The sequence below is a fragment of the Triturus cristatus genome, chromosome 6 (genome assembly GCF_964204655.1).
Source record: "Triturus cristatus chromosome 6, aTriCri1.1, whole genome shotgun sequence".
Lineage (NCBI taxonomy): Eukaryota > Metazoa > Chordata > Amphibia > Caudata > Salamandridae > Triturus > Triturus cristatus.
The window spans coordinates 213,909,299-213,934,707 of NC_140589.1; the positions used below are offsets into that span (position 1 = coordinate 213,909,299).

At 47.7% G+C, this 25,409-nt stretch overlaps 1 protein-coding gene across 3 annotated transcripts in view; it reads right to left on the reverse strand.

Moving 5' to 3' along the window:
• Positions 1 to 25,409, reverse strand: part of PLA2G7 (phospholipase A2 group VII) — a 357,931-nt gene that overhangs the window by 20,291 nt on the left and 312,231 nt on the right. For all 3 annotated transcript variants that reach the window (XM_085610561.1, XM_085610558.1, XM_085610560.1), the window contains exon 10: positions 8,162 to 8,310. In XM_085610561.1, the coding sequence (XP_085466687.1) occupies positions 8,162 to 8,310 (149 nt within the window). The remainder of the gene's footprint in view (positions 1 to 8,161; positions 8,311 to 25,409) is intronic.

Consider the following 25,409-nt stretch of genomic DNA (forward strand, 5'->3'; position numbering starts at 1 on the left):
CCAAGGCTTCTGCGTATGGGTTTTGCTGGTGACGGAATGTGTAAGCGTGGCTGTGGTGCGTTGGCGACTTTCATGCATATACTGTGGGAGTGCCCGAAGGTGGAGCGATTCTGGCGTGGTGTGCATGAGGTCCTGCGTGTGGTGACGCGTGTTGCGCTGCTGCCTGAAGCGAGGAGATGCTTGCTGAATGTATGGGAACCAAATGACTATTCGGTCCCGCAGACGCGATGGGTGACTCTGGGATACATGATAGCCAAGCGCGACATTGCTCAATTGTGGGGATCCCAGAGGCCCCCTGCGGTGTCGGCCTGGAAAGAGCATATGGATTGGTGTATGTTTCGTGAAAAGGTGGTGTATGTGGCGAGAGGTAAGCCTGGGGCGTGGGTGAAAATCTGGGGCCCCTGGAACGCCTACCGCGGGGGTATTTGTGAGCCACCACTGCTACAGGCTGCCTCGCCTGCTCCGTCTCCCTAGACGGCCCCCCTCCCTCAGCCGCGGGCGCGCGGTCCCCCAGTCCCTGATCTATTCCCATTCCCCTCTCCAGAGTTCTGCTGCTGGTTTGGATCCCCCACTTATGGAGCACGTGCTGTTATTTTGGATCGCGGGTTGCCTTGCGGGTGTGGTTTTTTGGTGTTGTTTTGTTTCAAGAAAAGGGAACCGTACTGTGGGCTTGGAGCTGTGTGGCCTGCACCATTGATTACTCCTGTTTCACTGCTCTACACTGCCTAGAGACTTTTACTGTATGTGTGCAATATGTTTTTGTCATTCTAGCGGCCGGCCGGATGGTTGTAGGCCCATACCTGTAACTTTTACGAACTGCAATAAACGGTTTCAAAAAAAAAAAAAAAAAAAAAAAAAAAAACAGTCCCGGACTATCCCTCTCGAGGGACTACCACAAAGATAATACATCAATAATCACCAGTTGCATTTTATTGCAGATCGATGGCATGGACCAAATACAATATTTTATACTGTTTTTCCACCATGCCCATTCATGCCATCTGCCTCAGTCTCCGCATTCCCATCAGGAATCTGCTTGAGCCAAATTCAATTAGATGATTATCAGATTTAAGCATCTTCGATGCCTCTGTGTTCTCTGACCCCCAGGGTTCGGCACAATGGGATAATCAAACTTTTCCAGCAATTAGTATGCGGGGATAAAAAAACAGGACATGTTCAACCATTTCTTTCGTTACGCCACACATTAAGCACTGTACATCGTGGGCCTCCATGGGATAAGCCCACTTAGGTGTAAACGAGCCAAGAGGCAAGGTTCCATAGCATAACTGTGTAAATACAGTCGCCTCATTAGTGGCGAGTGCATCTCATCCAGGGGAACCTCTCTCCCGAATGAATCCTTAACAGTGAGAAATGTTTCTGTCAAAGAGCTGTGATTCCAAAGGGTATGTAGCAAAGTATCTCTGTTGCACCAGAACAGGACTTTGAGCATTTTTTTTGAGACTGCCCTTGGTGGACCAGGGAAACACGACAGGCTTACAAGCCTACCTCCAATAGAGTGGCCCTAATGCACCATAGCCAAGGAATATATAGAGAACCAGAAACAGACAAGACTTCCTCCAGACCTCTGCGATAGGAAATAAGCTCTGGGTTGACCCATATTCTCCGCCAATAAAGTAGGGGACGTTTTATCAGAGAGAGGTCTCAACGCAAGGTCCAACCTAAGTGGGAGCAAAGGTGTACTTAAAAGGGGCCCTCTCAGCTATCGCAGAAAACGAAGGTGTCCCCACAATTCAGCTCCGTATCAGGCTGTCCCTAATGCTCGAGAATTATAGATTTCTAGGGCAGGGCTAATTGGTCTAGGAAAAATTGGGCTTTAGGTGTTCCTTCCAAATGAAAAATAGGAAGAGTCAACTTCCTTGCTCCATTTGTGCTTTGGAAAATGCTCTATCATTTGTTTTCTCAACAGGATCTCCACAACTTGAACTGCAAGTTGGACAAATGGGGGCTCAATCCCTTCCGCACAATAAAGGGAGGGGTCCTCAAAACATGAATTTGTATTCACTCGCCATAACATTTAGAGCCACTTGTAATTCTCCGTCATGCAGCAAGATAAATGGAGATTCTGCCTCCCAATGGGGTTCTAGACTTTGGTGGCAGATTGCAGTCATTGCTTGTTCCTGCTTGCTGTTTCCTTTGCCACGTGATGGGTTTCTGGCACTATAATCTCAGAGAAGAGGAACCGTTGCACTCCTAGGTAGTACGTGGGCTTAATTTTCTACCAGAAGATTCGAAAATTTTGGTGCTAGAGATGCTCTCCTCCTGTTCGTAGAGGTGAGGGGCTGAAAAGCGAAAAGAAATACCCTTCCCCGGGAAGGGTTAATCTGAAGCACTCCAAAACGATGAAAATCGTTTACATAAATTCCACTAAAAACAGTGAAGCTTTCAAAACGATGATATTTATTCCAATATTATTCCATTCATATTACGTCATATGAATTTATCATGATTGGTTATTCATCAGAACAATCCAAAGATGGTGACAGCAACTTGGTGAGCGTCAAGAAGGTTTAAAAGGGTCATTCATTAGTGAAGAGTATCCCCGATGCATTTCCAGCAAAGCTCTACCTCAGGGGGAATTTTCTGTAAAATAAGGAATGAAAAGGGGATGTGTATATCGGGATCCAAGAACACAGCGAAATACAAATGAAGAAAGCGAGACCGATGTGCAAAAGGGAAGGGCTGTGTAGATTCTGGATAAATACCAGACAGAAAAAGGTATAACCTGAAGTTAGTCAAAAGACCCAGTGCCTTAATACTCATGCTGGTGATTAGAAAAACATGAAAGCGGTGAGTGCATACCAGAATTAAACAAACAAAATGAGGAAAAGTGCTGGTGACTAATCGATATGTTAAAGATGTGAACATCATGAGAGAGTAAAAGTACGATTGTCTATTACGTGCTAGCAGGTGCCGAGCAAATGGGTGAAAAAAGCTAAATTAACAACTAGAACGGAAAACAATATTGAATCAGCGGCGCCGATGTGAACATGTGAAGAAATAACCCGAATTAGTTGAAATAGTGAAAAGAAGCGGCTTGTAAAGGTAGCATACCTGTGTAATGAAGGCCCGTGATATCTAAATACAAGCCGGTGTAGAGTAACGCTGTCCAGAGAATGGCGGACGAAAGTGTCGACTGTAGGAAGAAGTATAGCGTGAACCCGGAAGTGCTACCCAGGATGTGTAAAATGATAAACAGAAAAGACATACTCGGACTTCAGCAGAAACGTGAAAAAAGGAAGAATAAAGTGTACAAAAGTATATATGAAAAACAAATAAGTAATGAAAATAAATGAATGATAAATGAAGAGTGAATAAACAGAGAAAATAGTCAAATATCGTACAGGAAACGTACACTAATGTGAATGTGAACTAAAAAGTGAATGAACGGTAAAAACTGTAGACTGTGTGGGTGCGAAAGCAAAAAAAGGAAGTAGGGGAAAAAGTGTGAAAATATATATGGTCACTATAAATAACGTAAAAGACGAGCACTAAATATATGTTTGTGTCAGAGAAAAGCGAAGAACCCTGAGAGTCTATAATAACGTAAAAAAGAGAATAGGAATGAAAGAAATTAAGGAAGAGTATGTGAAATGGGTATAGGTGAAGCCTGAAGAAATGTGAATACCTAGGTGCGAGGCTACAGCATTATTTACAAACAAAGAGAAAGAAAGGTTAGATACATTATAACATGTATACATTATAAATGACAACTGAATTCCAGTCTTTCATTGAGCCCTTTAGGGTGCAGAGCGTTCAATCTATGTATCCAATAAAGTTCACGCTGTAATAAGAATTTCTGGTTATCTCTTCCTTCAATATTCGTGATGATTTCGAGTACCAGGAATCGAATCTGGCGGACATTGTTCATTTTGGAAAAATGAGCTGCTACACAAGATTTCATATTTTTAGTTCGTATGTTACTTCTGTGTTCAGTTAATCTGGTTTCAATCTTTCTTTCCGTTTTACCCACGTATGGTAATCCACATGGGCATTTCAGTAAGTAGACAACGTTGGTGGAATCACATGTAGCATTTACTTTTAATTTAATGGAGGTGCCTTGAGTAGGATGAGTTACAATGTTGCCTTTAATAATGCTGTTACAGTTTCCACAATTGTAACATGGGAGTGTTCCCTTATAGACAGTGTCAGAAATTTGCATTTTTTTTGTTAAGGACTTGTTTGAGATTCTTGGTTCGTTGGTACGCAAATATAGGGTAATCGTGAAAAATGTTGTTAAAATCATGTTCTGTTTGGAGTAATTGGTTTCTGGCACTGCCATGATTGTTTCTGCATTGAAGGCTGTTATTAGCCCAGTCTTTTCCAGTAAGGCATATGAACCAAATTGTTTGTTCATCTAATAATCCTTGAGCCGAACCATATGCCTTAAGATGTCAAGATATCGTTTTCCCTTTTCATTGTGCACAAGGAGCCGGTGCAGATCTCTAAGCTGTTAAAAGAAATGTGGGAACGATTAGGAAGGTAAAGAATGAGCCTAGTTGCAGAATTTCAGATTACCTGCATGTGATGCATCAGGTGATCTGCTATGCCAAGACAGACTGTATTACCAGTCTATGCAATAAGTAACCAGTCCTTGAACCACAACTTTCTGAGCAGATAGGGAAAGTAACTTGGATTGACATAAGGATGTCTTGATCTATCAAAACTCAAGTTCCTGGCAGTAGTAAATAGGCAAGGTTTGTGGCCTAGTTCAGCTGACTACTAAGTGGAGGACCAATTAGAAGAAACCTTGTCAAACATGAAAGTTAAGTTTCAGACAGTTGGTCTTCATCCAGGAGGCAACGGATGACAGATGAGGAAAATGTGTCCTGGGTATGGTAATTTGAGTATCGTGCACGGCAAGAGGGAGGACCTAGATATGCATCTTTCGCCTTTTCTATCCAGAGGTAATTGTTTGATGGTGTGTCCATCAGGGCTCCTCACTAAGAGTAGGGTTTTATGAGAAGCCCTGAGGGATATGGCATGAAATCTTGACCTCTGTGGATTAAAACGGAGGAAGAGAGACAGCTTGAGATCCTAAGAAAGGTATGGGGTGCAACATGGTGTCAAAAGCCACCAAGAGATCAAGCAGGATGAGGGCAGAAGAGCCACTCTAATCAAAGGTGGTACAAAGGTTGTATGTGGTAGAGAAAAGAGCAGCCTCTGTGGTATAGACGTGCGAAACCAGATTGGGATGGATCCAGTATGTTTGTTAACCTGTTTTTTCCACAAGTTTGGTTGGAAAATGTAAGAGCAAAATGGGACAATAATTAGCTAGGTACGTGCGATCCGCCGAAGGTTTGGTTAATAAAGATACAATGAGCATTTAGGTAGTATTGCAGAGAATTTAAAATCACATAATATGCTGCTCCGAGAATGTCTGCTTAGAATGTCCTGCTTTTCTTTTATGGGAGGAGGTTGAAGTAGAACCACTTGCATACTATCTCATTTAGCTATAGACACAAACACAAAGAAGTCGGCTTTTCTTAGGCATTTTGGGTTTCAATCTGCAGGTTTACATATTTCGCTAGATACTTCATTGGTTTGACTGAAAAAGGAGCTTGAATGTTGTCCCTCATGGCTTGTTTGAGATAAGGAACTAATATCGTAAGACTTGGTTGTTGTTTTGTTTGCATGATTTTGATGAGGACATCTGCACTATTGGTATTGTGAACTCACTGAGCTTCCGATCTACTTTGTTGGGGATTTCTGAGAAAGCTATCAAGTCAGATAGGGGAAATTCATGTTCGGATGCAGCATGGAAAAGTTGAAGATACAGCACTGCTGTCAGAGGAAAAACCTTAAACTATTGTTTTTGTCTAGAAAACAGCTCAGGAGGGGGGCCTCTGTTGCATTTTTCTCCACTTGAGCATCTATGAGAGATTTTCTTTGGATGCTCCAGACCTAGACATTTATGAAGATGCTTCTCTTCCATTATTTCCTCTTAATCTTTTCCATGAATCACCAGATTTTTTCTAGCTCTGAATGTCTTGGAATTTTATGGAGGTGGAATTTTTACTGTCAGAGTTGCCTAGTGAGGCAAAGGATGTGGAAACATAGATGAAATAATTACATGAAATCGAGCGAATACGTTTCTAGGATTTACTGATAGTCAGGTAGTGTGTGCTTGACATCACAAGTGAAAACTTGACTGATGGACACACCAATGAAATTGGAAAGATCTTTAATGTTGAAGTATGCCTCATTTTGTTCCCAGAATATTTAGACCCTCTTGATGCATGCAAATCATGTGAAGTTCAATGTCTTGAAGTTGATCTTCTCAATGTAGAGCGCCTCAATGCAAACTGTGAGTGACTGCTATTAGGAGAGTATGGATGTTCACCTACTAAAGGTTTAGACAAGGTCTTCTGTTAGACAGAGGGGAGAAAACTGGCCCCAGTGATCTGGTTAGTGAGCTGAAAGTACCAGAAGCAGGCTCTCCCCATTTGCTAATCTCACCTTTCATGAACCGGAGAGGAACATCTTCCTCATCTTTCAGCCTCCTGAGAGACATTTTCTTGGCAAAAAGTGAAACCTTCTAGCAGACATTCTACAAGATTGAGTTAAATATAAAAACTCAAATCGCAGTTTCAGTCTAAATCACTCTTCAAAGAAGGCAGGCTGTCTAACAGGCTACCCGTCTTCTTGATTGGCAGGGATGTTTCCAAGATTCTTTAAAGAACAAGGTCAGGAATTCACTGTCTAGAGTAGATGTAAGGCAGCCATTTTCTAAATTATTTCCCTTTGATGGTTCATGTTACAGTTGTGTTTTCAGTCAAGTATTCTATTTTATGTTTGGTATATTTAATTTGGTATATTGTTTCCAAAAGGCATGTATTATAGTTATTTTATTTTTTATTTGAACATGATGATTACTTTAACTAATATATTTCTGGATCCCATGCATGCATAGGAATATTGTAACCTTTATGAATTAAGAAAGAATCACACGGTAGAAAACTTATATTACATGTTCTTAATAATAAAATATTCAAGCATGTGGTGGATTAGATGTGAAACAGTCGGCACCAGTGACTTGGAAGGACAGACATTGGATAAATGATTACCATAGATGTGCCAATGCACTTGCTGAATGCAGAGAAAAAAAATGTCTCTCCAAGTGGCCTGGCTCTCCAGTAGCCACATCTAGTGAGCTGTATGTCTATGTACCTCTTTTAGAAAATTAGGTGGTCAAGCTAAGACCCAACAATGACCATCAGGGTATACATCCACTATATTGCACGGTAATAACATTGCATGTACTACATCAATCTAACGACTACATCCCAAGGTAAGTGTGGAGTGCAGACAATGTGGTGATAAAAATAATATTTTCACCTAGACAATGTAGTGAAAAACAATGTACAAGATGTGATATAATTGTAGGTTGATATTATTGACCTCGATATAATGCTATACAACCAACATCCAATGTCTGATCTGTGTATATGGAGAATTTTGATTGATGGGCCTAGCTAGTGCATAAGGGTTTCTGAAACTCCTTTTCTCCTCATGCAGTCAGTCGTCTGACTTTAAAAAATTTTTTTTAAAACATAGTTTATTGGTTTTTTGCACAACCACATATAAAGCCTTACAGAATTGTTTTCACCATACATCCTGAAGTTTAATCACAAGCCCCCGCCAATCATACAATACCTAACGCAGGGCCAGAGGTCGTCTGACTTAAATGACTCCGTATTTTAGGTTCTCTAAACTAAAGAGGCAGTAACTAGACTCCAGTGTACCTGAACTACCTTGTAACAAAGTGTTTGACAAGAAGCCCTACACTGGGACATCATCAGATAGTAGGGAGAATATATTCCATATACATTCTCTCTTGTACCTTGAACTTTATCATATGCCATAAATGAGCATCTTGCAAAAAACAGACAAGTGGTTTCCAGTCAAACTGGAATTGAAATATACGGTCTTAACATACCCCTTTATAAAGATCATATAAGCTATCTGTGCTTACAGGCATCCAGGAAGAGGCAATGAAGAAAAAAAATCATATTCTTAATAAAATATTTCCTTATACAGTGGCATCTGGCATTCTGTTACAAAGCCCATTTCATGAAGTTGTGGGGAAGAAATGCAATTCCTGTAACAGCAGGTGTAATACTGATGCTAAATAATTACTTACCTAAATGCTTTTGAAGAAAGGCCAATGAGGCTTTATTGATTATATCAATGGCTACGTGAGGATCTATGCTTCCTTTTAATTTGAAGATCTTTCCAACAAGTGTACCAGTCAAGAATGTAAAATCTGGAAAACTCTGATGTACAGCTCCTCTACAAATGAAATAAAGAGTTTACTTTAAGCGGGGCAGATTCAAATGTACAGAACATTATCATGTATTAATACCATTCAGATAACAAGTCTTCTAAATGTGAAAATGATCAATGGATAACAGTCTTTTTAGTTTTCCATGAAACAGATGCGACAAATTAAAGTGAAAGCTATTTAATTCTCTTCCATTTATCACCAGCCCAGATATAGCTCTTAGACAAATACATGATTTGTATTAGATTTTGATCCGGTTATTCAGTCTTTCTGAAAGGAAAATCTAAATCTGGCATTTGAGTCCCCAAATCTCTGGCACGGTTGAAGCTATATATGTGGCATGCAACACAATGGACTCTTCTCTGAAAAGCTTCTTTTTTTGAAGTTTCTTAGCAGAAACTAAATAGGATATCTTCTTAGTTGCTGAACATAAAATGAAACAGAAAATAAAGCAGTTGTTAAAAAATCACAAGGGCTTAAAACAGGCTAAAAAAAACTAAAGTGCAGTAGCCACTGTAGTCACAGGAAGCCCACAGGTTTCAACTAGGACCACCCTTTTGTTACATATCACTTTTAGCAGAAAACTGAGCCCAAGATTAAATTCCCAGAAGTTACAACGATCAAAACCAACTACTACATAACAATTAATACAAAAACATGGAATACATAAAGCACAAGTTACTTACCTTCGGTAACGATATATCTGTAAGAAACATTAGTTAGTTAGATTCCTTACCTTAGAATATCCCCAGGCGTCAGGCTGGATCCGGAAAGATTTGTGTCAGCAATACACTTGCGCGTTGCTAGGCGTTGTCTGCGGCTCCACGTCCGTCGTCGGCGTCGTGATCTCCGGGATGACGTCGGAGTACTTAGACGCTGCCCTCACGCGCTGACGTCAGTTCTTGTACATAGCTTTCCGCGCCAGGAACGCAGAGCCATGCAAGAGACCGACACTGGTGCCATAAATCTAGGGCCCTGAAAGGGCCCTAGATTTACGTTACACATAACACGTGAAACACGTTAGTTAGATTCTTTATCTTAGAATAGATACCCCAACAATACCAACCCCGGTGGTGGGTCTGCGAATTAAGATCACACCAGGAAGTCCTGGAGAACAGAACGGCCAAAGAAGCCGTCTCTCCGGACTTGGCTGTCCAGGCAGTAATGCTTAGCAAACGTGTGCAGCGAGGCCCACGTAGCTGCCTGACAAATGTCCTGCAGAGGGACTCCTCGTCCCAGGGCAGTAGTAGCCGCTGTGGCCCAAGTGGAATGGGCCCTCAGCCCCATAGGAGGTTCCTTCTTAGCCAAGGAATAACAGGCCTTAATGCACAAAACGACCCACCGAGAGATGGTTCGCTTGTGCACTGCCCGCCCCTTCTTAGCGCCCACGTAGCCAACAAAGAGTAAGTCGTCCACCCGAAACTGTTTCGTGCGGTCCAGATAGAAGGACAGCGCTCGTTTTGGGTCCAGACGGTGGAGCCTCTCTTCCTCTTTCGAGGGATGTGGAGGCGGAAAGAAGGTGGGCAATGTAACAGACTGGCCGAAGTGAAAGGCAGTTACCACCTTCGGGAGAAAGGAAGGACGAGTCCTGAGAACAACTTTGTCCGGATGGACAGAGAGGAAAGGAGGCTTAGAAGAAAGAACCTGTAGCTCACTCACCCGTCTGGCAGAGGTGATGGCAACCAGGAAAGCAGTTTTAAGAGTCAGAAGACGGAGAGGACAATTATGAAGTGGCTCAAAAGGAGCGCACATCAGATAGGTTAACACCAGGTTCAAGTCCCACTGAGGCATTATGGAAGGGACAGGAGGAAACATATGAGTAATGCCTTTAAAGAATCGAGCATCAACAGGGAACTTGAAAAGAGAAGGCTGATCAGGAAGCCGTAAGAAAGCAGAAACAGCTGAAAGATATCCCTTGAGGGTGCCCAGAGCAGAGCCCTGCTGGGGGCAGGGAGAGGAGAAAGAGGGGAACTTCTGAGAGAGGGGCAGAAAGGGGATCCACAGCCTTTGCTGTGCACCATGCCACAAATTTGTTCCACCTGCAGGTGTATACTGTCTTAGTGGAGGGACGCCTGGCTGCCAGAATGACATCACAGACTTCAGGAGGCAAGTCAAATGGCATCAACTGTCGCCGCTCAATCTCCACGCATGGAGGTGGAGACTAGACAGGTTCGGGTGGAGGACCGTCCCCTGCTGCTGCGACAGAAGGTCCTCCTGAAGAGGCAGTCGAATCGGGGGATCGATTGATAGACTGAGTAGCTCGGGATACCAGTATCTTCGTGCCCAATCCGGAGCCACAAAGATGAGTTGGGCACGGTCGCACCTGATCTTCTTCAGCACTCTGGGCAGAAGTGGTATAGGCGGAAAGGCGTACAACAGACCGCAACTCCACTTGTGACGAAAAGCGTCTCAGAGCGAGTGCCGCCTTGGAAATTCCAATGTGCAGAACTGATGGCATTGCGCGTTCTCTTCGGTTGCGAATAGATCTAACCAAGGCTCTCCCCACTGCTGAAAGAGGCCTTGCGCCACGTCCGAGTTCAGACGCCATTCGTGATCCATCATGCACCGGCGGCTGAGTTCGTCCGCCCTGGCGTTTAGAGAGCCCGCCAGGTGTTGAACCACCAGGGTGATGCCCTGATGTTCCAGGCATGTCCAGAGCCTCCTGACAAAGGGTCCACGACCCCACCCCGCCCGGTTTGTTGCAATACCACATGGCGGTGGTTTTGTCCGTGAACACCTGCACTACACTTCCCCGAACAGAGGGAAGGAATACCTTCAGTGCAAGCCGGATCGCTCGCAGCTCCAATAGGTTGATATGGAGCCGGGACTCCGCCGGAGACCAGAGGCCTCTGATCTCCGCCTCTCCCATGTTCCCCCCCCCCATCCCAGGAGGGACGCATCCATCACCACTACGTGCTCCGGTTGGGGTAGGGAGAGGGATCTGCCACTGACCCAATCGCGGTCCGTGAGCCACCACTGCAACTGCCTTGCAGTGCCCCCCGAGATCAGGACGTGGTCGGACAGGTTGCCCCGACGTTGAGCCCACTGGAACTTCAGGTCCCACTGCAGAGCCTGCATCCGCCACCTGGCGTGATGAACCAGCAGGATGCAGGAGGCCATCAGACCCAGCAGCCGCAGCACCAACCTGACCGAAACTCTGGATAAAGGCTGAAAGATTGGAATCAGAGCCTGAATATCCCGAACCCGCTGTTCCGGAGGATAGACCCGGAACTGCGCCGAGTCCAGAACCGCTCCGATGAAAAGGAGCTTCTGGGAGGGACTCAGATGCGACTTCGGCACGTTGATGGAGTACCCCAGCAAATGCAGGAGGTTGGCCGTAGTCTGGAGGTGGGAGACGACTGCCTGGGGCGAGCCCGCCTTCAACAGCAAGTCGTCGATAGGGGAAGACTGGAACCCCTAATCTGCGCAGATGAGCTGCGACCACCGCCATCACTTTCGTGAACACTCGAGGTGCACTGGTGAGGCCGAAGGGGAGCACGGTAAACTGAAAGTTGTTGTGGCCTACCGTGAACCGCAGGTAACGCCGGTGGGCCGGCAGGACGAGGATGTGGAAATATGCGTCCTGCAAGTCTAACGCTACCATCCAGTCTCCAGGATCTAGGGCAGCCAGAACCTGAGCTAAGGTGAGCATCTTGAACTTCTCCTTCCGGAGGAAGGCGTTGACGCTCCTGAGGCCCAAGATAGGGCGTAGGCCCGCATTGCCCTTCTTGGGAACCAGAAAGTAGTGGGAATGACAACCACGACCTACTTCTGGGCCAGGAACACACTCGATGGCCCCCCCGGCCAAGAGGGCCGTAACTTCCTGCTGCAGAAGTTGCAAGTGATCCCCCGACATGCGGTGGTACTGCGGTGGCATGGCTGGAGGGGTTGCCTCGAAGGGGAGGGAGTAGCCCCTTCGGACGATTTGCAGCACCCACCTGTCCGATGTGATGGTACGCCAGTGGAGCAGGTGATGGCGAACTCTGCCTCCCACTGGCGTGAAATGGGCCTGAAAGCTCGGACTAGGAAGGCTTTGAGGCAGATGCTGCTGGGGCAGATGTGGGCTGACTGGCTCTCTGTCCCCCTGCTCCGCCTCGGCGGAATCGACGTCCGCGACCGGGTAGAGGCTGGTTCTGCGTCCTGTGGCTAGACGGATGTGTGGGGGCGCCCCTTCCTTGGCCACGAAAGGGACGAAAAGCGGATGTTTGCGGGCGCGGGGCCGAGAGGCCCAAGGACTTGGCCGTAGCCCTGGAGTCCTTAAAGCGCTCCAGTGCACTATCCGCTTTGTCGCAAAAAAGGCGACGGCCATCGAAGGGCATGTCCATGAGGGTGCTCTGGACATCCCCGGAGAAATTCGTGGATCTCAGCCAGATGTGGCGACAAATCACCACCGTGGTCGCAATTGCCCTACCTAGCGAGTCTGTGGTGTCAAGCCCACATCGTATCGAGTACCGTGCTGCATCCCGCCCCTCAGCAACAGCCTGGGCGAGCCGTGTCCGGGCCTCCTCCAGACACTGGGGCAGCACGTCTGCCACCGTATCCCACAAGGAGTGGGTGTAATGGTCCAAAAAGCACGTGGTGTTGATAGACCGCAACCCCAAACTAAGGAAGGAAAACAGCTTCTTCCCAAACTGTTCCAACCTTTTGGATTCCCGATCCGGAGGAGCGGACAGGAAGGCGGTCTGGGAGGTACAGGCCTGGATAACCAGGCTCTCAGGGGTGGGGTGCACCGACAAAAAGCTGGGGCCGCCCGGGGCGGTGGCGCCGGGCCACGTTTCGGTCCACAGGAGTGACTGCACTTCAGTGAGGAGGTTAGTCCTCACGGCCACTGCAGGGAGCTCAAGATGAAGGGCCTCGGCAGCCCTGCGCAGCACCACAGAATAGGTAGCACCCTCCTTCGTAGCCACGGAGGGAGGAGAGATGAAGCCAGTGTCAGGGTAGGTGTCGAGACCACTGACATCCCCCAGCTCTTCCGCCCAGTCCATACTCAACTGGCACTGCTGTGCCAGAGGGTCCTCAGACCCCTCCCAGTCGTCCCCGTCATCCGACTCCTGGTAGACAGGCTGAAAGGTCGGAGCCGGGTGGTAGATGAATTGCTCATCCATCGGCGCCGGAGACGGCGCCAGGCGACGCCGCTCCGACGCCGGACCGGGACTGAACCTGGGGACGACGTCGTCCGAAGACGGCGCCGGCACCAAAGGCATCGGCACCGGCGGAGGGGTCGTAAGGTCAACCGGCGTCGACCGGGATCCAAGTCTGGATCCCACGGGGGCCTGCGGCGTTGGGAACCAAGTCGACAACGGCGCCGGGGCCGGAGCTGCCGGCTCGCTAGGCCTCCCAGTCGGACCTGTGGGGCCCGAAGGCGTGCCGGCAGGCCTCGACGGTGGAGCGAGACTCCTCATGGCCATGAGGAAGTCTTGGATCTCGCTCGGAGTCGCATTACGCCCAGGGACCGGAGGGTATGGGGCCGGATGTGACTCCTGCGGCTCCGATGGAGCCGCGCAGGTGGTGCCACGCGAACCCTCTGCCGAGTCGCGCGACCGGCGAGGGGAGTCAGAAGAGCGATGTTGCCTCTTCGACTTCTTACTGCGCCTTGACTTACCGGAATGCGAGGACTTCGACCCCGATGAGCGGTGATGGCTGCGACTCCGCGACCGGTTCCTCGACCTCCTCCTCGACCGGGACCTTGAGCGGCGCGGAGCCGACTGCCGGATCTTGAGCAGCTTGCGGAACCGCTCCCGCCTAGCCTTCGAGGTCATGGCCCAGCAGTCGAGGCATGACTCGGCATCATGGTCGGCCCCAAGGCAGTAGAGACCCCCGCGGTGGTGGTCCGTGACCGACATCAGGCAGTGACAGGCGTCGCACGGCTTGAACCCGGGCATCCCCAATGGCACCAGGAGTCGAGGTCAAATCGAAAAGAGGAACCAAAAAAGTTCAAAAAGTTTAGTCAAAAAGTGACTAAAGGGTATGCTCTTCCCGGATCTGCGCTTACTGGCGCAGGAAAAAGAAGAACTGATGTCAGCGCGCGAGGGCGGCGTCTAAGTACTCCGACGACGTCATCACGGCGATCACGATGCCAACGACGGACGCGGAGCTGCAGACGACGCCTAGCGACGCGCAAGGGTATTGCTGACGAAAATCTTTCCGGATTCAGCCTGACGCCTGGGGATATTCTAAGGTAAGGATTCTAACTAAAGTGTTTCTTTCAGATAGGAATATTAATGGGATGTGCATCCCAGTGTCAGGATTTCTCACCATGCTTGCTCCCAAGGACATTCTGTGAACTCTTGAACAGGAAGCCGTCGTAGCAGTTTGCCCATGAGGTTCTAGGCTAGTTCTAGTAAATGACCCTCTTATACATGGCGTACCCCCAGATTTTTTCCTTGACTGTTCTTGCTGGCTGTAGAACTCTGTGCACTTTACCCCGCTAACCAGCGGAAAAGTGCCTGCTCTCCCCCTTTCAACAAGATGAAATTGGTATACCCTCGACTGGCATATTTAACTTACTAATAAGTCCCTAGTAAATGGTACAAAGTGTAATCAGGGCCTGTAAGTTAAATTCCACTAGCAGACTGCAGCACCCATTACAGTGGCAATGTAAAACATGGCTTCAGGCCTACCACAGCCGCTTTTAAATTGCAATACAACCTGTCAAAATACACTCTTGACAGGTCAAAATCTTCCTTTGAAATATTAATAGGTCACCCCCAAGTATGCCCATAAGGCAGGGAGCGTGGGATTTAAAAGGACACAAACATGAAATGTTACACATATCCTTACAGTGAAAGCGCCCCCAAACTTATTTTAACTGTAGTAAGATTGGCTGTTACATTGGAAAGTAGTGGGAGGCAATATTACATTTAATAATGTTATCTCTGATTAATAAACAATTTGAAAGATCAGTCGTGGGCTCTTTGAAATATTTAATAAAAGCTTAATTCACTGGTTTAGAGGAGCCACAGAGGAAGAGCTGCTCATTTCCCTGGCCACACTCCTAGGGCCTCATGTAGGTAGCGAAATACCGGTCGGTAACGGCCGATTTTCGGTAAATATGCCGTTACCGACCGGTATCCAGACAAGTGAGATGTAGGAGTCCAAAAACCACTTTTCGGTAAATATGAGGCGGTAAATACCGATTCATAGTTACCGAATTCTAAAATACCGATTCATATTTACCGAATACATAATTAACGAATCGGTAAATATGAAGTGGTAAATATGAAGTGGTAAAAATTTAAAATGACATGTAGGAGCAGTCGGTAATTAAGAAATCCAGGAAAATCGGTAAATAAGAGTCGGTAATTAACACGGATTGAAAGCAGGTGGTAACCATCAACAATGCACATAAGCAATCCCAAAATGCAACAGCGTGGACAACATGGCCGCCATGTACGTCATTGCAAGGCGCCTACGTCTACAGGCAGCAGGACTGAGGGTGTGGCGACGGGAGGAACAAATCTACAGACAGCGCATCACACTATTCCAGCTGACTGATGCAGAGATACATGAGAGGTACAGGCTACACCCCGAAACCATCATGGACCTGATAAGGGACCTGCACCCACTCCTGGACCAGCCAACAAGAAGGGCGCACGCCATACCACCACATGTGCAGGTGCTCTGCAGCCTACATCTACTGGCATCCGGCAGTTATCAGGTGGTGATAGCTGCGGTGGGTGGTGTATCCCAGAGTTGCCTGTCCCGTTTCTTCAGGAAGTTCCTGGATGCCATGATGCCGAGAATGCACCACTACATAAGCTTCCCAAACACACAGGCTGCACTGCAGAAAACAAAAACAGACTTTTATCACATGGCACAGTTCCCCCATGTCATCGGCTGTATTGATGGTACACACATCCCAATCTGTCCACCAGCTGATACAGAGCACATCTACAGGAACAGGAAGTCCACCCACTCCATCAATGTGCAGGTGATCTGTGATGCAGGGAACATCATCACAGATATTGTTGCAAAGTTTCCTGGGAGCACCCACGACTCTTACATCTTCCAGAATAGTGGGATCTACACACGACTGAGTGCCGGAGAATTCGGAGAGGGATACCTGCTGGGTAAGTAACAGTGACGCCCCTTGAAACCTGCAAATCAGAGTGTATAGAGGCATGTAACTGATGGTTCCCTTTTACTCATCCAGGCGACAGTGCATATGCATGCCGTTCATTCATCCTCACTCCCTACCTACACCCAGCAACCCAGAGTGAGAGACGATACAACGTGGCACACAAAACAACACGCAATGTGGTGGAGCGCACGTTTGGACTACTGAAGAGCAGGTTCCGCTGCCTCCACAAGAGCGGAGGCGCACGCCAGTACAAACCCATCACCTGCTGCAAGATTATTGCCACTTGTGCAATGCTGCACAACCTTGCCACGAAAAAAGGTACAGATGTGGAACTAACATATTTTGAGGACAACGAGGATGAGTCAGGCCAGCCAGAGGGCAGCGCAGCTAGAGTGCCAACTGCAATCGATGGGAGAGAGAGACGGGCAGAGATCACATGCAACTATTTCTGAGTAAGTGAGGGGACACAGCGAGTTGTGAGAAGTCATGACGTAGTTTAATGTGGCACCACGCCATGAACACATGAACAGGCCAATCTGGCAATATACCATCTATACAAGGAGTATGTCCAGGGTTACGTCACCCAATGGGAAGTGGCTAAGCAGGGCCACATCAATGTTTGCGCATACGCGCTGCAGTGGTGGATTGCACGGCCTGTGCATCCTCACTAGAGCCAACCCCAAGCCGCCTGCTGCTCCTGCGTGCTTCGGGGACGGGGGGTGTGATGCTGCTGCTGGTGTCGATGCTCTCCGCAGCATCCCCTGCAGCAGTTGTCGACGCCTGACTAGTCAATAGCACCCCTAGTGCACTTGTCACCTGCACCATCCCCCGAGACAGGTCGCTGCAGCACTGTGTTAGGCCCTCCTGCAACGTCACAGAGCGCCGGCAAAGTAGGGAAGTCGCAGTTGCCAGACGGTTGAGTGCCCTGCTGGTAGTGTCCCTTCTCTGGCGTTCCCGGCGCCGTGCTTCGATGTCAGCATCTAATTTGCTGCACAACTGCTGGATTGACTGGGACATGTCCCGAATGCCCGCAGCCATGCCGCCAATGTTTGTGTCCATGTTGACTAAGCTTGTCTTCATCACCCGCATGTGCCTCTGGACTGACATAACTGCCTTTGATTGCAGGCGCTGTTGCTTCAACATTTGGCCCTCGAGCCCCAAGAAGACACCATGGCCGTCAGTGGGTGCTGGTGGACTCTGGACACGCGACCTGCGGCGCCCTCTTGCTCCCGTCTGTGCTGCCTGTGAGGTGTGGGGCACAGTGGGATGGCTCCCTTCCTGGGGCCCGGTGCGGTCTTCTGGGCCCATGCTGTCGTCTGACGAGGTGTCGAAGGCTCGTAGCCTGGCTGCTGGACGCCTCCTCATTCTCACACCTGCAAGCGGAGATGTGGCCGGTGATTCGAACATGAGTGGCGATGCTGGCTGTGGTTGTGGTGATGCTGGCTCTCGGTGAGGTGATGCTGGCTCTGTGTGCGGCGAGGCTGGCTGTGTTGGTGGTGCGGCTGCAAGTGGGCCTGCTCCCTGGTCTGAACTCGTGCTGGCTAGAGGTGATTTTTGTGGCCGGTGTGCCGTCTCCCCTGCAGCATGCCCTGTACTGCATGATGTCACATCTGTGGACAGAAAAACAACATTGGCTCAGTGTCCCCGAAGGGCTGCATTGCAAGCGTCACAATAAATCATTTCACATTCCAATCTGTCCTCTGTCTCCTTGTGCCTCGAGTGCGTGACATGCCTTGTTGCCCTGTAACATTTACGTCATGGTTAGTGTTGCCCTGACTACATCTCCCGGAATGCATTGCCTGTCTGCACTGACACGTGTGGACTGCAGTGTGATTCTCGTTTCACAATGGGGAATGTGGGATAGGGGTAGGGGAGGCTACATTGCTGTGCTTTCGTCTTACCTTGGTGTGTTGCGGCTCTGGCAGAGCTGTCGGCGTCCCCAAGACCCACGACGCTCTCTTGCTCGATTGTGGCCGCCACCAGCTCCTCCAGTTCGGTGAGGGCAGGTGCCCTGTTGGTTCCACCTCCGGTCTGGCTGGCCTCCTTCTGGATGTCGCCCATCTTCCTCTTGGTCACAATCCTCAGGTCATACCAGCGCTTTTTGAGGACCTCAATGTCCCTGTGGGTCACTCCCACAGCATTGACCTGCGCCTGGATGGCCAGCCATATGTTGCGCTTTTCGGCCTCAGGCACTTGCAGGGATTGCCTCCCAAACAGCTTCTGGTGCTGCTTCACCACCTCCTCCACCAGCACCTGGAGTTCCTTGGGGCTGAATTTGAGCTTCCTCCTCCTTTCCCCTCCGTCTTTCTGTGTTCTCTGGCTGGACATGCTGTTCGTTTCCCGCTCGCACATGCAACTGCTCCCTGCCTCTCCTCTGCACTCCAAGCCTCTCCAGGGTCGGCTAATTATGTACACCTGCCTGGGTGTGGCCACTTCGGCTAATTGTGTACACCTGCCTGGGTGTGGGCAGTTCCTGGTTGGGTGGGCTGTCGTTGCACAGGATTAGCTGTTTCGTCAAGTCATGTGATGTTATTTACCGAATCCGTACATACCGATTCGGTATTTTCCGATTCGGTAGATACCACCTCGGTATTTTCGGATTCGGTAGATACCACCTCGGTATTTTCCGAATCGGTAATTATCACCTCGGTATTTACCGAATCGGTGAATTCCGATTCGTATTTACCGAATGTTACCGAATCGGTAACTGTTACCGAATTTTTACCTACATATAACTTACCGATTCTAATTTACCGATTCGGTACGGCTCGGTATTTAAGAACCGGTAAAATTTATTTACCTACATGAGGCCCCTAGTGTGGGCACGCAGGCTCTCACAGGGGAAGAAAGATTTAGCCATCATGGATTTAGGCAGAGGGACGCTGTAGGAATGTTTTCTGTTTGGAAGTGCTGCAAAAGTGGGGAAGGTTACCCCTGGGAACATTTATCCTATTGGTTGGGGGAGGGTGAGATCAGGACTGCCCGATCCCCCTACCACAATGGTGCCAGGCATAGATATAACACCCACAGCACTCTCCTCAGAACACTACTGGACCTGTAGAAGATAAAAAGAGGACTAAACCTGCTGTCTGAGCCTTGAAAAGGGCCTACAAGACTAAACCTGCTTTCCTTCTTGTACTGAGGACAAAGTAGGGACTCCAAGAATCATAATATTGGCCTCCTGTTCAAGCTACAAGAGACCTTTCCTGCAACCTTCTGAGCTGACCAGTTCCAACTGGACCTTGCTGGTGGCTCCTGCTGGAGTCTTGACCCCCAAGTGCTGATCCTGAGATCCTGGAACCCTGGACTGTGTTAGATAATGTACTCATCCTAATATACTGAGAAACCTGGGACTTCAAAACTTTTTGGCTCCTAAGGCCTTCAGAGGACCGGGACAAACCTGTCAAGCCAATCTGACGTAGGGGCGTTCCCTCTGAACTAATGATTCAGTTTTCCCCCGCTTTGAGTTTTTCCACAGCAGCATATCTGATTTAGGAGGACCTTGTGAAGATGCTATTCAGCCTCATGGAACCCGCTTCGACTACAGCCGGTAGTCTTGCCACGCTGCAGGAATCCAAGCTCCAAAAAAGTGACAAAATGCCCCAAAAGTAACCAGCCAGCGCGGAATGAAATTCAAATTTTTCCCGCTCTGAGTTTTCCCACAAAAAATAAACTGCTTCATCAAGACAACGTTCGGCTATCCAACCGTGTGGAGCCCTTCCCTGCCACAGCCTGTGCCTTATCCCACTACAGATTTTGGACTTCCATTTCATAGACTAAATTTATTTATTAAACTTTACTCCATTTTTTTACATTGGTTTGGGATCTTTCTTGTGCTGTGTTTTGCCTTTAAAGTATTTATGCAGTACCAAAACAGTAATACCTATTGATACCTATTGCCGCTATGTTTAACCTGCCTCTTCTGTACCATATCCACCAGGGGGTTGAGCTCAGGTTAATTTTGTGACTTTCGTGATTCACCTTAACAAGGATTGTTGTTATTGCTTAAGGTGGGTCCTCACCTCCCTTAACTAATACCCCAATTCCTTACACTGGTATTATCGGTAGCACAAAGACAAAACTTACAGTACCACAACCTGATACATCAGTTACTGGGCTTAAAAAAAAATGAAATTTCGGGGTACAAAATGTAGGCTAATTTTGGACTGCTGAATTCTCATGGGTTTTTTAAATCTGGCATAATCCTGGTCTTCTCATGAGGTCTGAAACTCTCAGGTGCAGCGCTAGAACCAATTACCTTGACATTCTTATATATGAAGCTCCACCAGCAAAGATGGTCTTCCTTCCATGATGTTTATATTTAGAGCAAAATGCGCTCTTTCCTTTGCGGGAGTCCTTATTGATATGAGCAGGGAAATGGAGTAGGGTACCTGTCTTGGTCTTGAAAAGGGATATGGAGGATGGCGGCTTAGCTATCCCCGACATTTGCCTATATTACTATGTAGCACATCTCCAGCACACTGCTCACTGACTGGGACAATTGGGAGAAGCGTCTCCTCAGAGGCATGGTACAGGGGATGACGTTGCCATGCCTTTTGATGGCAGGCTAGAGGGGCCGTACCCTACTTAATCCGACACACGGCAGGTCTGTGGGAAACTGCAGTAAAAAAAGACACTATGTAGAGCCCCCTTTGGCAGGGAGTTACCCGTATGGGACTTCAAGCCCTTCAATTCTATTGAACGGGATATGTCCATGGACACGTGGAGGGTGGGCGGCTGTTCAGTAGTAGGGGACCTGTACCCAGGGGAAACCCTCATCACATTCAAGAGGCACAGGATACATTTGAAGAGGGGCAGGGACAATTCTTACAATATGCCAAATTAGACGACACAGTGAGGGAGCTCTGGAGTGCATACCCTGCAGCGCCACCACCTTCACTAGCACTTGGGGGGATTACTCCAATGGGGAGAAGGGCAGACAATTCATTTCGCTCTTCTACAGGGCATTCAGCAAGGACCAAACAAATAAGAGATCATAAGGCGAGAGCCGCATGGGATATGGAATTGGGAGGGCCTCCGGAGGATACGGACTGGAATCATGCATGTAATCTAGTGACAGCGTCTTCCAATAATCATTTTAAACTAATCCATTTTAATTATTTACACTGTACTTACATGACACTAGCCAAGTTCCATAGCATTGACCAGACTGGAGTAGCATATTGTCCATATTGAGGGGGAGATGGGGCCATATTCTTACATCTTGTTTGGCACTGTGTAGAGGTCTATACATTCTGGCAAATGGTAGTGCCGTGTCTACTATGGTGGGCACTGTTGTCTCCTTGGCCCCTAGTGCCTGTCTGTTGGGGTGTGGGGAAATTGAGAGACCCACGGGACGCAAGACGTCATATAAACTATTTCAATTGACATTGCTCCTTGCGAAACGGAGGATAGCGATAGGCTGGATGGGTTAGAACGTGGTATTGCCAAGGAACAGCATATGAAGCTCTCTCGCACGGACAACAAGGTCACTGAGGATTTGGAGGAATGGGCTGCAATGTTGACCGCCTTTAATTAATGTTGCAGTGAATTCGGAGGGGGGAGATCAGAGCTAAGTGGGACATTGAACCTCGCCATATGTGCATGACCGAAAGCTGTAGTGTACCTTGGTTAAGGTCCATAATTCATACACTACATTATGTATTGACAGCCAGAAAGATTATTCCAATCTGCTGGAGGGATGGTTGTGTACCTGCATTATTTGATTGTAACAATGGCACCTGTTACCATACACTTTATGTTGTGTTAAACTATATAAAATGCAAAAATAAAAGTTTAAATTCACCGAAAAAACCATAGGTTTCAGGTAGGTTATAGTTAGTTGGACATTTCACTCGTACAAAAACAGAGAAATTCCGCCGTTATAGTTAGTTCAGCTAACTATAACTCACGCCCCGCAATCCACTGCTGATGACGTCACATATTTCATCATTTATGACATGGTCAGTGACATCACTGATGACATGACATCTCAAATGACATCACTGATGACATCACCCAGTGACTGTGTTTCTGTAAAGTTTAAATATGTTTAATATATATACACACACCAAGGTGTATTGAAGACTGAGTGGGTGTATAAATGTGTGGATGTAGGATTTAGTAGGTGCGTGACTGACTGTATAAGTAAGTGATTAAACGTATCTTACTGAATGCATGGGTTAGTGACTAAACTGTGTGAATGTCTGTATCAGTCTGTCTGTTGGCGTGTAAGCAGCTGCATGGGTTGGTCAGTAGCTACATGAGTGTCTATATGGGTTATTGATTGGTTGCCTGAGTATTTGTATGGGTGCCTGAGTGTGTGTGTGTGTGTGAATGGGTGAGAGGTATGGGACTTTGTGCATGGATGTGTGAGCGGTTGATTCACTGGGTATATGGGTTCAAGAGTGCATGTGGAAACAGCTGTATGGGTGGGTGAGTGAGTGTTTGTATGGGTGTATTGGTGAGTGAATGGATGTCTCAGTGGTACATGTCCAAGTAACTACATATGTAAAAGGCAGTCTATGTGAGAGTTGGAGTATATAAATGACTACACGTGAGTCAGTGATTGTGAGAGTGGCTGTATAGATGAGTGTGTACTTGTATCAGTGATTGTATAAGAGAGTAAGTATGCGTTAGTATCTGTATGAATATGTGATGTGATGTGTGTATAACTGTATAGGTGAGTAAATGGAAGTGTGATTGATTCTTTGCATGACTGACTAGGTGTGTGAGTAACTCCATGGATGCGTGGCGGTGTGTGAGTGTCTGTATAGGTGTATAAGTGCATATGATAGTGTTGTATTGATGAGTAACTGCATGTATGAGTGATTGTATGGGTGAACGAGTGGATGTGTGGGTAGACCTAGGAATCAGTGAGTGCGTATGTAGTAACTCGTATTGGTGTGTCTGGTTTCGAAAAGGGTAGTCTGTATTTTAGAGTGGGTGTAGCAAAGGTTATATTAGGGTGTGAGGAAGTGCAGCAGATGTTCATGTGGATGATGTCATCAGTGATGTCATTTGAGATGTCATCAGTGATGTCATCAGTGATGTCATGAATGATGTAATATGTGATGTCATTAGCAGTGCATTAGCTGAACTAACTATAACAGTGGAATTTCTCTGGTTTTGTACGAGTGAAATGTCCAACTAACTATAATGTCTCTGAAACCTATGGTTTTTTCAGTGAATTTCTAAGGTTTTTTAAATGCTAATATCTAACTATAACAAGCATGAAACCTATGGTTTTTTCAGTGGATTTCAAAGGTTTTTTAAATCCTAATTTCAAATTGAAACGTCCCTAAAACCTATGGTTTTTTCAGTGAATTTCTAAGGTTTTTTAAATGCTAATTTCTAACTATAATGTCCCTTCTAAGTCCCCTTGAATCCTGAAGGTCCCTGGGGGCTAACTAGCCCACCAGGTACCTCCAGCAAGCGCCACAGAGCTGCGTTGCAGAGAGGTATTCCAAGCCATGCCCCTTTTTACACCACGCTGCAAATGCAGCTTCTGGCGCACTGGTCCTCGGAGGATGAAGTCCACTTGTGTCCTGAGGTCCTCAGGACACAAAAGAGGACCTCATCGCCCCACCAGCAGTGCACCAGAAGCCGCGTTTGCAGAGTGGTGTAAAAAGGGGCGTGGCCTCGGGCCACCACTCTGCAACGCAGCTCTGTGGCGCTTACTGGAGGTTCCTGGTGGGCTAGTTGGCCCCCAGGGACCCTCAGGATTGAAGGGGACTTAATCTCTCAATTTACAACCGCCAGGGGGCGGGTTTGCACACTTGTTGTTTCAGGCCCGCCTCCTCGCTGCACCACTGTGCAAACGCACCCCCTGGAGTGTTATAAGTTGGGGGATTAAGTCCCCTTCAATCCTGAGGGTCCCTGGGGGCCAACTAGCCCACCAGGTACCTCCAGTAACCGCCACAGAGCTGCGTTGCAGAGTGGTGTAAAAAGGGGCGTGGCCTCAGAACACCTCTCTGCAATGCAGCTCTGTGGCACAAACTGGAGGTACCTGGTGGGATAGTTGGCCCCTAGGGACCCTCAGTATTCAAGGGGAATTAATTCCCCACCTAACAACGAGCCGGGGTGTGCGTTTGCAGTGTGGTGGAGAAAGGGGGCGTGGCTTCCGGCTAGATGCCGGCTTTTTTTAAAAAATATTTTTTTTTACAAGGGGGGGGCTGTGTCGTGCACGCGCACAGCTGCTATCCTGGTTTCTAGCATTCCTTTCCTCGCATGGACGGCTTTCCTCCCCCCTCTCTCACCCGCTCCTCCCCCTTCCTTACTGCACAGAAGAGTTTATCGGTGTCTTGTTTCACTTAGACCCTCAATTTGCAATGCAGCATTTTTTGGTGGGAAATTGATTTTCCTAATGAATCTGCTACAATCATCTTTGAATGCATTTTCTTGTGCTTTAAGAAAATGCATTCTAAGGTGGCGCTGCAATTTTTTAAAATGTTATTATTCGTTTACCATTCTGAGATGACAAACACCCGTCGGCGGGGCCAGGGAGGCAGGGCTGATGCCCTCGGCATAATAATGGCAGCCGTCATCCGTGGAAATAAGGCATCACTTGAGAGGCTTGGCGCCCTCTGTGCCCATCACCAGGGTCCCCGCCTGTGACCCGCGAGACGCAGCTACTAGAAGTGCCTGCAGGATCACACCAATTTCACCACTACCCAATCCCCATACACACTCCCTTCTCTCCTCTGCCCCCGTCCTCTCAGCTCATTTTCTGACCCTCTCTCCCCACTTACTCTCTCCTCGGCCTTCTCTCCCCCTCCCCATTCACCCCATCCTCCGTACCAATACATTTCCCTTCCTCTCTCCCCCATCTTCCCCTGCTCCTTCCCCTGCACTCCCCCTCACAACCCCACCACCCCTTCTCGTTCCCCACACCACTCTCCTGCCTGCTCACGCCTAGTTTTTAAAGGAGCTGCATTGACTTAAAACCCTTCTATTTTGGCGCCAGGATAAACAGACAGTCAGACAGCTACCAAATCCTCCATCCAAACAGTTATATATCCACTCAAT